The following is a 14,797-nucleotide window of genomic DNA, read 5'->3' on the forward strand; positions in this document are numbered from 1 at the left end:
CATCAAATTACAACATAACTCATATATCTTATTCATGGACCAAACAAGCTTCCCCGTCGCTGAAGGTCAAAATAGCTAAAAAAAAAACTTTTTGGCTACGAGACATTAACAAAACCGCATTTGGAAAAGTTTCAAACTTTTATACAGGCTGTGAAAACCGCCCGTACTTTTTAAGTTAAATTCGGAAACTCCATTGTTTTCGGTCGTTTAGCTTCATATTGAACAATTTAACCAAAGAAATTCACGCAGGAAGTATGAGCATGATTGTTTTTTTAGCCAGATTCTTTTCGGGGAAACGAGTCAAGGATGTGGTTAAAGATCGCACGTGACAAAAAGACAGGATACTGACTGGCTTCCCTGTCTAGTCATCTTGAAAGTAACTTTTTCCTTGTTTACCAAGCTGAATTATAAAATTGGGAGTCACGGCAGGCTCCTTAATTAGAGTTTTGCTTACATTTCGTCGAAGAACGCGGATTTAACCGAAATCTACAGTTTTGTTTAAACATAATTTTCGAGTACTAGAAATACTATCTATTTGCTTTTATTTTTACCTCAAGTAATGATCCGCCTTTTAAAAACATTCAAAAGTCCTCGTTCTGAGAAATCTTTGTCATTTACGTTTCCCTTAGTCTTCTACCGATCGGTAAGGACAACACTTGATATGGGTTGCTTTGGAGTGTAATGCGTTCTAACCTTCAGCACCATGATGGTTATCTTCTCTGGTTACGTGTCAGTTAGGTTGTTTTTCGCTTGAGATAAATCTTAGTTTAAACGATATCTTGATCTAATTACAGAAAAACAATCAGATTACGTTACGACTCATATATCTTACATACTGCTTAGGCGGTTAGTCTTCTTGATAAAAACTTTAAAATGTTGGATCTGACCTAAAAATGCTAAAAAAGTATGAAAAGCTAAATTTCGGCAACGTTCTGTTCGCCTCCGTCGGATTATGATGACATTGTCATCTATCTTGGTCATATTCTAAATTGGGGTTCCCTGTTGCTGAAGGTCAAAGAAGCTAAAAAAATTAGTCACGCAGCAAGGGCATTGCTTAACAAAGGAAGTATGGAAGAGTTCCACACCTTCTCATGTAGGTTGTAAAACCTGCGCGTCTGTACATTTTAAACCAAATTCATATACTTCACTTAGCGCGGTCATTGAACTTCTATTTGAAAGATTTAACCAACGAAATGCAGGGGGGAGGTACAAGAGGGGATATCTTCTTTTTCGAAAAACGGATCGAGTTTGTGCCTTAAAGATCGAACGTGACAGAGAGACAGGCTACAGTCTAGCTTTCCTGTCTAGGTGGAGCTTTTACAAAAATAGTTTGGCATCAATATGGAAATGTAGGTAATGGTGGGCCTATCCGGAAAAAGCGGTGTAGCCGTGAAAAATTAGGACATTTTGTGGAAGAGCAGTGCTTGAACCGTGAAATGAATTTTTATCGAAACACAATGTACGAGAACTAGAAATACTATCTTTGAATGGTTTTGTAGATAAGAAATTTGGTGGTCAGGTAATATCCGTTGTTCTTTCAAATTCCTTTTTATATGACTTCCCTAAATCAACTTCAGCGCAACGTTAACAACGACTGCGTACTAAATAAAGCTACAGGCTTTCACGTGACGCAAACCTCAGCCTTCCCGCCACAGCTTTTGCTACATTTTCGCCCTCAGCCACATGCTTTGCAAAGAAGGAATACACGTACAGGGATTGCTTTCTGACTATAAAATCAGCCAAGCCGTGACAACCAGCTAAGTCTTCAAAGAACACAGATCTCTTCAGACAATTGAGGCTAATCTCTTCGCGAGAAACTATTCCAACAATGGCTCCGGTGTTTTACCGATTAACTGTGATCGTCATCCTTGCCTTTCTAACTGGTCAATGTCTTGGCAGGAACCCATTTTGGTTCAGACCAGCTCCAAAACGTGACTAACAATATTATCAGTGTAAGTGTAAATGTACTTCGGTCAATTGATTTTATCGCTATGTCTCCGTAACTTATAATCAAATTGGGAAATTGACATTTCATAAATACCAGTATTTTAGTAAAGCTCTTGAGATGTGGACTTCATCAGCTAAAACCATCACGAGAACGAGATTTGACATCAAGAATGGATCAACTGAGAGAGGGCGAACTCCTTGTTTTAACTGGCGTTGAAAGACCGCTGCATCTAGATGCACTAGATGCATCTAGATAAAGAAACCCATTTTTATAACGAAATAACCCCAGCCGATTCGGGTTTCTCTACGTTAGAAAACACTGGTTTAGGTGCTCCCAGAATCTTAATCGAGTACATAACCATATCTGTGTACAACTAAAAGTTCTCTATGACCTCAATGCGTTTGATGGGCGAAAGGATAGCTTCCCCCCTATATATACTTTGTAAAAATACGGTGAAATTTGACGTTGCTTAGGATTTCAATTCAATTTAGTACACGTGAACGTGTTTCGACTGTGTAAAGATTAGGTGGCAGTGAGCAGCACCAGAAATCGGGGCCATTTCGAGCCCGTTTCGAAATATCAGCGGTATATCGTATTACAGAGAATTCAATATGGCGGCGGTGGAAGTGAAGTGAACGCGTAACTTTCTATTTTCGTAAAACCCCGTCAGAGAAAGGCCTGGTACTTTACTATCCCAGAAAGCCAAAGGAGACGTCAAAACAAGGAAAATGGCGGCCAGATTGTGCGGTTGCAGGGACTTGTATCTTTTTTGTTCTTCCTTCCTTCCTAAAATTCAACATGTACCGACTAAAAATGAGACCGCGACGAAACTGGTGACCAATTTCTTTCGCATACCCCTCTCGTACTTGTCTCAGATTGGACGGAGCAAGAGGCAGGTCATTCAGGAAGAAATCGTGGTGATTATAGATCGTTCAGGCTCGATTGGGGACTGCAACTACAGAAAAGTAAAGCAAGCCTTGAAGAACATGCTTGACACTGCGTCAGAAGTAGGATTTGAGGACAGATATGCGGCAGTGACATTTGCGAGTACTGCCACGACAGATTTCAATTTCGTTGCTAATCCGGACGCAGGAATTAACATAAAGAAACTTCCCTATATTCCAGGATCAACTAATACTCAGGCTGCGTTGGCAGAAGCAAAAAATGTTTTTGAAGATCCCTCCTCAGGTATGTACAAATTTACTTTCCATCGGAAGTTTTAATTTTAAACAGGGAATATTAACATTGTTTAGTTTTGGTGTTAGTTTTAAACTCAAAAATAAAACAGGTTCACAGGTGTTAGGGTTTGTTACTCCTCAAAACTGTATTTGGAATTCCGCTCGTTCATGCGGCGTGCTTCGTTTTCGTCACAAGTTACACAGTGTGTAGGTCCAGAGAATTACTCTTAGGACACTTACAAATGCAACTGAAAAGAAAGTGACAACGTTGAAAATATCTAGACCAAAACAGTAAAAAAAAAAAAAAAAAAAAAAAACAGGAATGAGAACTTGTCTGATACTTTACTGTTGTGTTTCAACTAGTGTTGTTCCCGGTCTTATGTTCAAGTAAATAGCAAGGTATCAGCTTCTAAACATGTTTTGTTTTCGTCACAAGTCACACAGTTTAGTTCTAGACAGTTTCTCTTAGGACACTTACAAATACAAACGAAATGAAAGAGACAACGTTTAAAAGATCCAGACCATAAAAGTAAACAAACTTGCATCTTGTCTCCAAATAAATTTTAATGATGTATTCATATCCTTCGCACCAATTTCTTTACCCTTCCAATGCCGGGTACCAAGAGGGATAATTTGGATATATCAACAAAGTTGAAATGGTAAATTGGCCACCGTAACGATTACAAAAGCTGACGTTTAGAGCGTTAGCCCTTCGTCGGAGCGAAAAGGGGAATTGTGGGTTTTGTGTGCTTTTAAAGGCAGAAAATGGAGCTACGTTATTGGTGGGAACATGGCAACGAGAAAAACATGAAGAAATTAGTGGAATGAAAAGCGTTCGTTGATCCCTGTGGGATTTAGACGGCCGGTTTGAAAGATGAGCTTTTGTCCAAGAGGGATGACTAGTTTGACAGTCTGGAGCTTCTTAAATTGGTGATCATTTCTCTTTATTCTCGCGACCTCTAAATTTGATTCGAGGGTGGTACTGAAAAGAGGAATTCAAAGTCGCTCACCCTTTGAGCTTGGATGACTAGGATTTTTAGTGGACAAATATAATCTTGAGATACGCTTACTGCAAAACCCACTTACTGTATTCATTAATCTTTTTCAAAGGAAAACGTCCGGGTGTTGTTAAGATTGCTTTTCTTATCACCGATGGCCATTCAAACGTTGATTCCTCGAAGACCATACCAAATGCTAACTTGCTGAGAGCTAGTGGTGTGGAAATTTTTGTCGTTGCTGTCGGGAATTACAATAGTGGAATCAGTGAAATAGTGGAAGTAGCTTCGCCAGATCGTAAAGACCACATATTCCGTGTCACTGACATGTCGGGCTTCTTAGATGTTACAAAATTGGCTTTTAAGTTAGTTGCTCCCAAGAAATATGAAACCCAATTGAATCATAAGCCACTATGTTAAAATGGCTACATAAGGATTTATTTCAAACTTGCCTTCTATTTTTAGATTGTATTTTGAAAGGAACAGCACTGCAATTTAACTTATTTTAGTCATTAATTAATTAGCTCATTATTTCACCTGAGTTTGAATATCATATTGTAATGGATCCAAGGTGAAGCACCATGGAAATTCTTGTCAGCACCTTTGAAAATAGAGGATTTACTGAGTTCATTTTGTTTTTCAGTATTTTGAATGAAATAAGGACTCTCTTGCTTTTATACCTTAGAAAAAATTTAGTTAACTTCAAAAAGAGTGAACATTTCGTAAATAAATGTAATAAACGAAGGCACTAAATTAGATGGCTTGGATTATTGTTGTCATTTATGCTATTACATCAAGGTCTGTAGGAGACTTTTTGTCAGACACTCAAAAGGAGAAAAGCCAAAATTAGGCACAACACATAAGAAGGCAGTGCAGAGGAGTGCGTCTGCGGGATTTATGGATAGACGAAGGAATTTAAAAACAACCTAATGACTAGGAATTTTACTTGGCCTTAAGTAGTCCAAGCTCAATTATGTGATATCCCCTACAACTTTCACATTTCCTCAGACTCACCTGAGTCAACTCCGAGAGAAAATATTACCAAGAATGTTATCATATTTAATATGCATTACCTTGAGTGCCAATTGCCTTCTGAAGTGCGTCATCCGATGTTTTGATTCATTGATTGAGCTTCGTCGCTTCTACAAAAGTGGAGTCTTCAAACTTCTCAAAATGCTCAAAGATGCAAAAAAGCAGGTTACAGCTGAACCAGCAATATATCTAAATTTCCTCTGAAAATTTGCCGTGAGCGTGTCAGCGCTTTGTACTAAAACGCTTTCGCAGAAACAAGGAAACATGATTAAGGTGTTAGTATCTAGGATTATTTCGGTCAAGCCTATTGTCAACAATGCGCTGAAAAGGAAACGCATCGTATACCTTTGCTACAATTTAAATTACACCCCATAACGCGTGACGGAGAGGTCATTACAAGTTCTATACATAGTAAAAAGGTCGATCAAACGAAAAATTGTAATGACTGGTAGTAAAGTTAGGCATGAAACACAGAGCTATTTCTGTGTATTAAAGTTTCGCATATTTTGAAAACGAATGACGATAAAACAAGGAAATAAATAACATAGCTACAGAAGTTAGCATACAACACGCCAAATGATTAGGTTTCACGATACCACTCAAAAAGATAAGAACAGCGAGAGCGAACGTATATCAGATTGAATCTAGGTGATCATTTTGTGACTACGAATGCGAGTTAGCCGGGATTTCTAGTGGTGTCTTATTTCCTTTCATTTAGTGAACAAGATGGCTTTAAGAGTGAAAAAATGCTTATCATTAATGACACAAATTACCGGGACCAAGAAGTGAAGAAGAAACTCTCAATTAGCAACATTCGACATGGTTTAGACAAATAATTACAGTTGTCCAAAATATACAACAGTCATGTAAGTGGTCCTTTTTAATTACAGGGTCAGCTGTTAATCTTACAAGGTCACCCTGGTTTCAATTAATTGAAGTGCATGTTACAAGTCAGTTAGTCTTGATAAATTATATAATATTGTTATTAATTTCTTTAACCCTATATGGATTGGCACCAAACCCCAAAGCAGAGTCACTTTGCCGTGAGGTATAGAATATTACTCCGTACTCATTTCTAAAGCCTTGGTTGTGCTAGCTTGTCGCTTCGAACGCAGAATAAATTAATCAGTGACACGGAAGTAAATGTTGGAGGCCGACTCAAGTGGAACCAAGTGGCATCTGTCACGGAATCAATGCATTTCTTCTTTCCCTCGACAGTCTACGTTAGTTCGTTTTAAAATGTTATCAGAGTATTGCAATAAATCTGGTTTTATTTCTCAGAAGTAAAGCCATGCTGAAATTTTTGATGTACAAAACGCTGAAAAGGAAACAGAACTACAACGGTGTATCAGGAAGAACAAAATTTCAATGGGGGGGAGGGGTCGGCTGGGGGAAGTCTGAAAAGCAGGCGCCAAAGACATGAGGTTTGATGATCCGCCTCGGGAGCAGTGGATATTTTTGCAGAAAGCTACACTATCATTAAAAAGTTATGGTAAAAAAAAAAAAAAAACTCATCAGTTAACCTATGTATATTAGGGGGAGTGAAAAACTAAAATCGGGCCGAGCACCTTTTTTCAATCCGCATCACGAATACGTGAGGAAACAAAACAATAAACAAAGACAATCTTTCTTGACAGGTTTCTAGCAATGTACTGGCACAATGTTATTGCGCTTAAAAGTGCAGCTGTGGCTACAGGTACCTTCAGGAAGGTTAACTTTAGACATCAAATGTTAGCTCGAACAGTATTTTGATCTCAATAAAAGACACACTCGTGGGATAATAAGGTTTCAGTACACTTTGTCAATACTCGTGATGCTACTAACGTCCTGGTGGCTAAAGGTCATAAGAGAAAAAAAAAAAAAAAAAAGGAAAAATAACAATGCTCAAGAAATTCTGACCGCAGGCGAATGCACTTTTTAAGCCTGATCCTTGTGGCCATGATCTTAAATTTTTTGAGCCTGCAATGATGAAATATTGTAAGAGAAATCTAGTTTCTCTACCCAGATTTCTTGGAAAACAAGGAAAAAAATACAATAACAACAATACGTGCGATGAAACAGAGAACCTGTCATCCTTGCCAGCTGAAACGGTCCAAAATTGGAGACAAATAGCTGACCTTTATCAAAGGTAAACAGTAACAAGGAAGTTCATTTCTCCATAAAAAGACGTGTAAGCGGTTAGTGAATCTCAAAGCTGCAAGTCAGATCCTATCAAGACAAAAACGAAGGACTTCGCGATGGCAAGATTTTCCCTCTATGTCGCCTCTGCAGTGTGCCTGCTGGTATTCTTCACAGAACCAGTTCGGGGTTAGTTGTGTTAAATTACTGTTGAAATCTCAGTAAGTTATAGACATAGTTTATTTTAAATTCTTTTTAAAAGTTGATCAATGTCTGGAACTAGGAATATGTCCGTACCTGCATTAAAGACGTAAGAAACTCAATCTTTTCCACTGTCGCGCACTTGCTAATGAATAGGCTCTTTGTAAGGGGAGCTGTCCTCTATTAGTCCATTAGTCATAGATGATATCAGGAGATTTATTTTATTGGTTCTTTTTCAGCCCTTGTTGTTTTCAGTAACAAAGCAAGTGCAAAGAAACTCGAAGAAAATTTCGTAAAAGCTAAATCTCAGCAGCCTCCAATTGGTGCTGGATTTCGGAGTTTGTTCCAAAGACCTTCTTCAAGAGAGGCTCACGATGTTGTTGTTCTCATGGATGGTTCAGGATCAGTTGGATCTTGTGGATTCGAGAAGGCAAAGAAGGCGCTTCGTTACCTATTAGCTATGAAAAACATCTACGTTGACCTCAAGTATTCAGCGGTCACATTCTCGGACTCAGCCACCGTGAACTTCAATTTTTTACCGGAATATTTCGCAGCCAGTGAGATGAATAGAATTACTTACCCAGGAGGGGGAACCGACACTCATGCTGCGTTGGTGAAAGCCATGCAACTATTTGAAGATCGCACGGCAGGTAAATTTTCCAAGAGAATGAGACTGAAAAAGGGAAAAAAATACTAAATAGTACTAGGCCTTTGGGATATTACACCCTGTTAATAAGTTGCATAAATGACTGTGAAATGTAATGAAAACTTCTACCTCACTCGGCTCTGGAATTTTTGATGAGAAACTCAGTATTAGGAATAATCAAGTGAAGTTAACCTGGGTTACAAATAAGTATCCCATAAATGGTAACGCTGTATAACGAAATCGTCAGCCTTCGTCCAAACTACGCATAATTTATTCTCAATCAAGAAGTTTTAAATGAAACTCACAACAGGGATTTAATTTCCTTCGTTCATCCTTAAATTCATTTGGGTTTTTTTCCATGTCTTTTAGGTGGACGTCTTGATGCAGACAAGAAGATAGTTTTCCTCGTCACAGATGGGAGATCCAATTCCCCGAGCGACACCAAAGCAAAGGCCAAAGAACTAAAGGAAAGTGGTGTAGAAATTTACGTTGTCGGCGTTGGTCGCTACTTTAATGGAATAACGGAGATAATGGAGGTGGCTTCTAGTCCGACGGAAAAGTATTTTTACGTGGCTTCTGACCTTTGGGCAGTGGTGAAGCAAATTGTAAAGGATATCGCTCCTAGTTTATTGAATGCTATGAATGCTGCGACTGATCTTCCTTGCTAAATGATCAAAAGAGGGTATAGACCCTCCTTAAGTTTGAAACTTAGTTTTTAAGGAAAGATTTATTGTTTTAACAAGTTTCCCTGAATTAGATGAAAATTTTCTCTAATCGTTAGTTTCGTCAAAATGTATTTGAAAAAAGCTTAAACTTAGCAAAATTTGAAACACACTCCGACTATTTAGATTCTTCAATTTTCCGCAACAGGCCATCTTTGCTCGTCCTTTTTCATACGGCTGCTCCTATCATCATCATCATCACTGAATAATACCTCTTGTGCTCCCAAGTTCCCCAAGGGATAGCATGGATAATATTGACCATCATAACTGAAGAAATGACATAAGATCCAAAATTGATACACTCAGTGAAAATGACATTTTCAAAATAGCACTACTACTAGTTTCAAATTTTCTGCAAACTTTCTGCTTTGTATATTTGTAAACGAAGCTTACAGAATATTTTCAACTATTAATCGCGCATCTTGTTTAGCAATAGAAGTCTTCCTTCATAGAATGGGTTTTTTTTTGCAATTTTAGTGGTTATAGCTACATGCTTCAACTGACTTTTCGATAAATTTGTATTTGTTAAGTAAGAAGACACAATTTTTAGTAAAATCTTCCTTGTATTATCGGCTTTGCCAGGAGCCCATCAGTGATGGGCTCCTGGCTTTGCCTTGTACGAATTTTGAGTATCTTGTTATATCAACTGTAGGTCAACTAGTAATTTGTGTCATTAAAAAAAGAAAAAACAGTATAAAAAGAGAGAGGATTTATGGCTGGCTTTTTGCCAAACGGGGGTGGGGTAGAATGACTTACCCTTTTCTTTCTGATTCATTTGGAAAACTCTTTGAAGTAAACCAACCGACTCTTGATTAGGAAACTTTCGTGTAAAATTTCTCTTTATCATAAAGATCGAGATTGACTTCAGCAGAGCTCAGTCATAGTATGAAATTAATGGCTGGGTATGGATGCACCTCTAATACATACATGACACGAATGCCTTAGACTTGTCGTACGATTTTGGCAGCCTGGACTTTCATGAGATTATGCAAAGTCTACATCCCAGTGTCTCTGTGTCGGGTTTTTTCAGTGTCTCAGGAAATGTGTTTTAGTCCTACATTTATCTAAACGGTACAATATGACGATTTGGAAATTTGATCGCTCCGAGAGCTCGGCCGATAAGGTATATTTTCTTGAGATTATGCAATGTCTACATCCCAGTGTCTCTGTGTCGGGTTTTTTCAGTGTCTCAGGAAATGTGTTTTAGTCTTACATTTATCTAAACGGGACAATATGACGATTTGGAAATTTGATCGCTCCGAGAGCTCGGCCGATAAGGTACTAAGCTGTCTCCCTTGGCTCGACATTTTCACACAATCACGTACACCCTATCCTGCAAAGGTAACATCGTACGATTCCATTTTCCACCTGCTAAATTGTCAAAATCTCTCTATTATTTTCATATTAATTGAATGCTTACAAGGAAAACGAAAATTTGATGATGTTTCCTCGTTATTGTATAGTTGACAAAATCACAATGTCTGTTAAAAGAATTAGATCAATATACCTAACGATTTCTAAACACTCGAGGATAGCTATTTCATAAGGAGGAAATAACTTGTAAGCATATTGTTGAACAGCCTCCGGAGGCTTTTTCTAATAAACGATTGGAAACAATATAAAATTAAGGTGTTTGAAATGTTAATATGTAACAAGGAAGAAACCATGTCACCCTGTTGATTTAGATTAGTTTTTTGTCGTGATTGTGTATACAAATCTCGTCAGTGTCCTTTAAATTTCCATGGCAAGGGGAAGGAAATGAGTTGTTTTTAAATATATATATATATATATATATATACAATTCTCGTGTTGCGTGATGATTTTAGATACACTTGAAAAGAAGATCACCGACATGGTTCCACAGCGTAACCAGCTTGTCTTTGTCATTGCGATCTTAATGCTCTGTGTGAGATCTGTCGAAAATATTGAGTCATGTCAGAAAATGACGATCAAAAACTGTGCTTCAAATTTTCATGAAATTTTCCAGGCCCTGGAGGAAAGGAACTCAGATCAGCTGTTTCAAAATTGCGTGGAAGTGCAGGTATTTAATGAATGAATAACAATTTTTTGCGGGACAATTTTTCCCTATTGTAATGTATTTTATCTATTTAATCCTATTTATGTCCCAACGTAGTATTCAGACAATTCATTGCCATGAAAACCTTTAGATTTACATGAATTTATCATTAAATCAGTTAATCGAGCTAGCATTGATAATTTCTCAGTAAAATATCCTAGATCTGACGCACCTCTTTTACTCACAATAAAAGTTCGAGGACCTAGTTTATAAGACAAGATTATGAGGAAGGTTGCGGAGGAAAGTTTCAAATGTTAAAGCGTACGTTTAAACTTGTTTCGATGTAGAAAGCTGTTGACTGCCTGTCTGTTCCCCGCTGTTCTGGAGACCTCCTTACTTCGTACCGTTCACTCTTGATTATGACAGCGACTTTGATAAAACAGAGCAACTTGTGTCCAAGCCTGAACTACGCTGGGTTAAAACGATACATGACAGGTTAAGTATTGCTCATTGTTTTAGTTGAGTTGTTGAGACCTGAGTAAGGGGAGGACGCCTGAAAACACCGGGCATGATTGGTTAGTGCACTTAACACCAGGGGGTCATTGTGTTGTGTTCTTAGGCAAGCCATGATGTCACTCGCATAGTGCCACTCTCTACTCATACCTTTCGGGATATGAATGGGTCTTGCGTGACTGTCACGGAAACCTGACAGGGTGTTGAGATCAAGGGCGTAGCTAGGGGGATCCTGGAGGGTCCTGGGGTGTCATGAGGGGGCCTTTTTAGTCACATTAGGTAACACGTATTAGGGTTCAATATACACGATTTAACAATCTGGTGTGTGCCTTCTGTTTGACAGTGACCCCACGCTTTTAGAAAGCTTAGCTTCTCCGACTGGGGATGGACTTGGTCGATAGGAGTCGAGTATTACTTATTAACCTAATTTTTTTGTGAGCCACCACAAATGAAATTCAATTCTTTAATCAACCTTTTACAGAATCATCGGGTGACAGCCAAGAAGATGCGGAAAAAGTGGAAGTCAAAGTACACTTTAAGTCAAACAGAAGTTTAGAAGAAAATTAACAAGAGATACAAACGTTTCTGTCTCCTATTTTTCAAAACACATTTTGCTCAGTGCTAAACTGAATCAATAATTTAGAGAAAAATGTCGTTTAGAGGTACGTTGATCTAGACTAAAACATTCTCTTTCACTGACCCTCTAAATCACCTGTCTTTGAATGAATTTACAGGTAATCCAATAATCTGTCATGGCAAGAACCCATGGTTCGATGAATGTGAACGGCAATGTATGTGTTACGATGGCGAACTTTTATTCTGTCATCGGATTAGAAAGGAATTCACAGCTATGACCCTACAGGAGCGAAAAAGATTTGTTGGTGCTATCAAAACTGCTGCAACAAACCCTATTTATGAAGATGATTACAGAAGAATCAGCAAAGTGCATGCCCGGATGCCTACCAAACTCCTCCATCACATGCCTCAGATCTTTCTACCATGGCACAGGTGGTATTTGCTGGAGTTTGAAAACATCCTTCGAAAGGTTGATTGCAGAGTTACAATTCCCTATTGGGACTGGAGTAAGGACGAGAAACACTGGGCCCGAGGAACGGAGACACACGATGTTTGGAATCCGGGTCCTCACGGTTTGGGGGGTGACGGAACTTTGTCTGATAATTGCGTTAGAGACGGGCCTTTTAAGAAAGACGCTTTCTTTGTACCTGAAGATACAGGAAAAAATTGTTTACAAAGACGTTTTAACATGTCATGCTTCTTTCCAAGCAAAGACGTGATTCAAAAAATAACAAAGGATGAAAATTTTGTTGCGTTTGAAAAGTTTGTTCGGGAAAAACTTCACCCTACTTTTCACGACTGTGTTGGCGGTCATATGTTAAAACAGCACTCGGCTTCGTTCTCTCCGGAGTTTTGGATTCATCACAGCTTCATAGATAAAGTCTGGGCGGATTGGCAGATTAACGGAACTGGTCACACATTCGCGTATTTCATAAATATCACCTTTGAGATGCCTTTGAGTGGACGGTTTCCATGGGAGCTGTTAGATAATCATAACTTACCGGATGGAGTTAAAATCAACTATAAAAATCCAGGAGATTCCGCACTTGATTCAAGGCTGCAAAACTTTGTGTAAAAGTCACACAGCTTTATGGTTGTGTCTGACTGATGTGATAAGTTCCAAGCTCACCATGATGAAAACTGAGAGAAAAATATTTTTTTGCTTGTTATCAGCTCATGGACTGATACTTATACAAACTGACTTGTTTCTAAATGTTTCCACAAACAATGAAAATGAGTCCTCGGCAAAGTTCTTTCATTTTTAGTCCAGTACGTTTACATTTCGTATATTTCATAAACCCAAGTTATCATTTATAGTTATAAATTTATTTTATCCGTTAACTGCAAAGGGGGGATAAGTCCTTTCATCCACATTCTTGGCGCAAGATAATCTTTGACAGATTAAATACTTTAAGTTGACAGTTTTCTGCTTTATGCTATAAACAAAACCTCTCTTACAAAAGCACGTAAACTCGTTAACGTGTTTTTTGTTTTTTACATACCCTTAAATCAACTTGGAAAGATCATAGTGATCGTTCAAAATTAAATGGTTCTAATTTTTTACCTTCTCAAGAAATTGTCGGCGAGCGAGTAAATAATTTTTCTACCCTCTCATCCTGTACAATTTTACATCAGTTCTTCGCGGCGGCATGTACTGATAAAAGTCAGTAACACTACAATCCTTGGATTCTGGTTAGTAACCAAAATGAGAAGGCGGTCTACTCGGCCGGGTGGACTGTCCAAAACAAATTGTCCTCCTACGTTGGAAGATTGAAGATCGAATCACAGCTTTTATTCCAAAGACGTTTCTAAATCCATTATTTCTATACCAGTGGTAATTGCGTGCTGAGTCAAGCAGGAGTTCGCCTCTTGATTAAACCATATGCACATAAAATAAAAATGAAAATAAACATCAAGCTTCTGTTGTCTAAAAATAATCATATATGTTTCTTAGGGTAGTAAAGGTGAAAGACGAACAGCCACATCACCACTCACTAGTGTGTGTGATCCAATTTTGGAATTCAACCGCCATCGTAGCCATAGTATGAAAGTAGAGCTATTAGGGCTAACACAGCTGTCGCACTCTGCTAACTGGATAGCTTGCTTGTCACCCAGGTTCGCATTATGTTGCTTAAAAATATCATTTGTCTTCTTATCATGATGATTTTGGAAGGTGCAAGGACAGCAGGGTCTACAGAAAGATGAAACGATATCTATAGTAATAGTAATCAAAGTTTAATGTCTTTACGTGGGGCATGGTTACCCATATTGCCCGAGCCAGAGGCTCATGTATGAAACGCAAGACAACAACCCACCCATCCCACCCCAGGGGAGGACATCCATCACACAGTAATCTCGTGAGTGGGAAATTAACGTCTCCTACCCCTAACCCTGTAGGAGACGGGACCTCTATTTATTTTTTCCAATGCGTCCATTTATTCGTTCCTATCATTCCTTTGAAACTGTTAGGACGCATGCTATATCATGATTATTTAGGAAGGCGAAAGGACAGCAGGGTCCACAGGAAGAGGATACGATATCCATCTTTCCTTTGAAAAACAAGACGCGTGTTGTTGTAATGTGTCTCTTCATAGATAATGCAGTAAAAGTGTCCGGATATAAATTTTAGATTATGATTCCTAAAAACCAATTAGGAGAAATGATAAAGAGTTCAATTTACGCTGGATTATGTTAAGTGAAAGTTTGCCATCCTACTGATTTCTAGTTCAGTCTTAACAATAACGTTTCCGAGTCTCCAGCAGTCATTCAACTTTTGATTCAGTTTGAATTGAATATATTCTTTTGTACATAGCCAAAATACAAATTTCTGGCTTTCGCATGCATGTTATTT

The 14,797-nt window shown here is 38.4% G+C and overlaps 2 protein-coding genes, 1 long non-coding RNA gene and 1 other non-coding gene across 5 annotated transcripts in view; 3 read left to right on the forward strand and 1 right to left on the reverse strand.

Annotated features, from left to right (window-relative positions):
* LOC111342104 (uncharacterized) overlaps nucleotides 1-807 on the forward strand; it is a 7,582-nt gene extending 6,775 nt beyond the window's left edge. The window contains exon 4 of the transcript XR_015994888.1: nucleotides 1-807. This exon is cut by the window's left edge and continues 3,154 nt beyond it. This is a non-coding gene — a transcript (uncharacterized LOC111342104).
* A 1,413-nt stretch (nucleotides 808-2,220) lies between these two features.
* Nucleotides 2,221-9,540, forward strand: LOC148741643 (collagen alpha-1(XII) chain-like). 2 transcript variants are annotated; one of them, XM_088743832.1, is made up of 3 exons: nucleotides 2,221-3,136; nucleotides 7,712-8,122; nucleotides 8,488-9,540. In XM_088743832.1, exons 1-3 carry the CDS (start codon nucleotides 2,677-2,679, stop codon nucleotides 8,784-8,786), a joined length of 1,170 nt encoding a protein of 389 aa, XP_088599958.1. In that variant the 5' UTR covers nucleotides 2,221-2,676; the 3' UTR covers nucleotides 8,787-9,540. The 2 variants fall into 2 exon arrangements, with proteins under 2 accessions (XP_088599958.1, XP_088599961.1); XM_088743835.1 differs by lacking the exon at nucleotides 2,221-3,136 and adding an exon at nucleotides 4,538-7,460.
* Nucleotides 9,541-10,657: 1,117 nt separating this feature from the next.
* Nucleotides 10,658-13,021, forward strand: LOC111344882 (uncharacterized). Its single transcript, XM_088746904.1, has 3 exons — nucleotides 10,658-10,881; nucleotides 11,205-11,352; nucleotides 12,105-13,021. Exons 1-3 carry the CDS (start codon nucleotides 10,693-10,695, stop codon nucleotides 13,019-13,021), a joined length of 1,254 nt encoding a protein of 417 aa, XP_088603030.1. The 5' UTR covers nucleotides 10,658-10,692.
* LOC148741644 (uncharacterized) lies at nucleotides 12,469-13,646 on the reverse strand. The gene is made up of 3 exons (XR_015996000.1): nucleotides 13,511-13,646; nucleotides 12,948-13,086; nucleotides 12,469-12,593 (listed from the first exon to the last, which is right to left on the reverse strand). It is a non-coding gene; the product is annotated as an uncharacterized LOC148741644 (long non-coding RNA).
* Nucleotides 13,647-14,797: the final 1,151 nt, after the last annotated feature.

This window comes from Stylophora pistillata, chromosome 1 (assembly GCF_964205215.1).
Source record: "Stylophora pistillata chromosome 1, jaStyPist1.2, whole genome shotgun sequence".
In the NCBI taxonomy this organism is placed as follows: domain Eukaryota; kingdom Metazoa; phylum Cnidaria; class Anthozoa; order Scleractinia; family Pocilloporidae; genus Stylophora; species Stylophora pistillata.

Excerpts from the sequence above, each read along its gene's own strand:
- LOC148741643 (XM_088743832.1), top strand. The coding sequence starts at position 2,677 with ATGGCGGCCAGATTGTGCGGTTGCAGGGACTTGTATCTTTTTTGTTCT. Across the intron at positions 3,137-7,711 it reads TTTTGAAGATCCCTCCTCAG|CCCTTGTTGTTTTCAGTAAC; the intron begins GTATGTACAAAT and ends GTTCTTTTTCAG. Across the intron at positions 8,123-8,487 it reads ATTTGAAGATCGCACGGCAG|GTGGACGTCTTGATGCAGAC; the intron begins GTAAATTTTCCA and ends CATGTCTTTTAG.
- LOC111344882 (XM_088746904.1), top strand. The coding sequence starts at position 10,693 with ATGGTTCCACAGCGTAACCAGCTTGTCTTTGTCATTGCGATCTTAATG. Across the intron at positions 10,882-11,204 it reads AAAATTGCGTGGAAGTGCAG|AAAGCTGTTGACTGCCTGTC; the intron begins GTATTTAATGAA and ends GTTTCGATGTAG. Across the intron at positions 11,353-12,104 it reads GTTAAAACGATACATGACAG|GTAATCCAATAATCTGTCAT; the intron begins GTTAAGTATTGC and ends ATGAATTTACAG.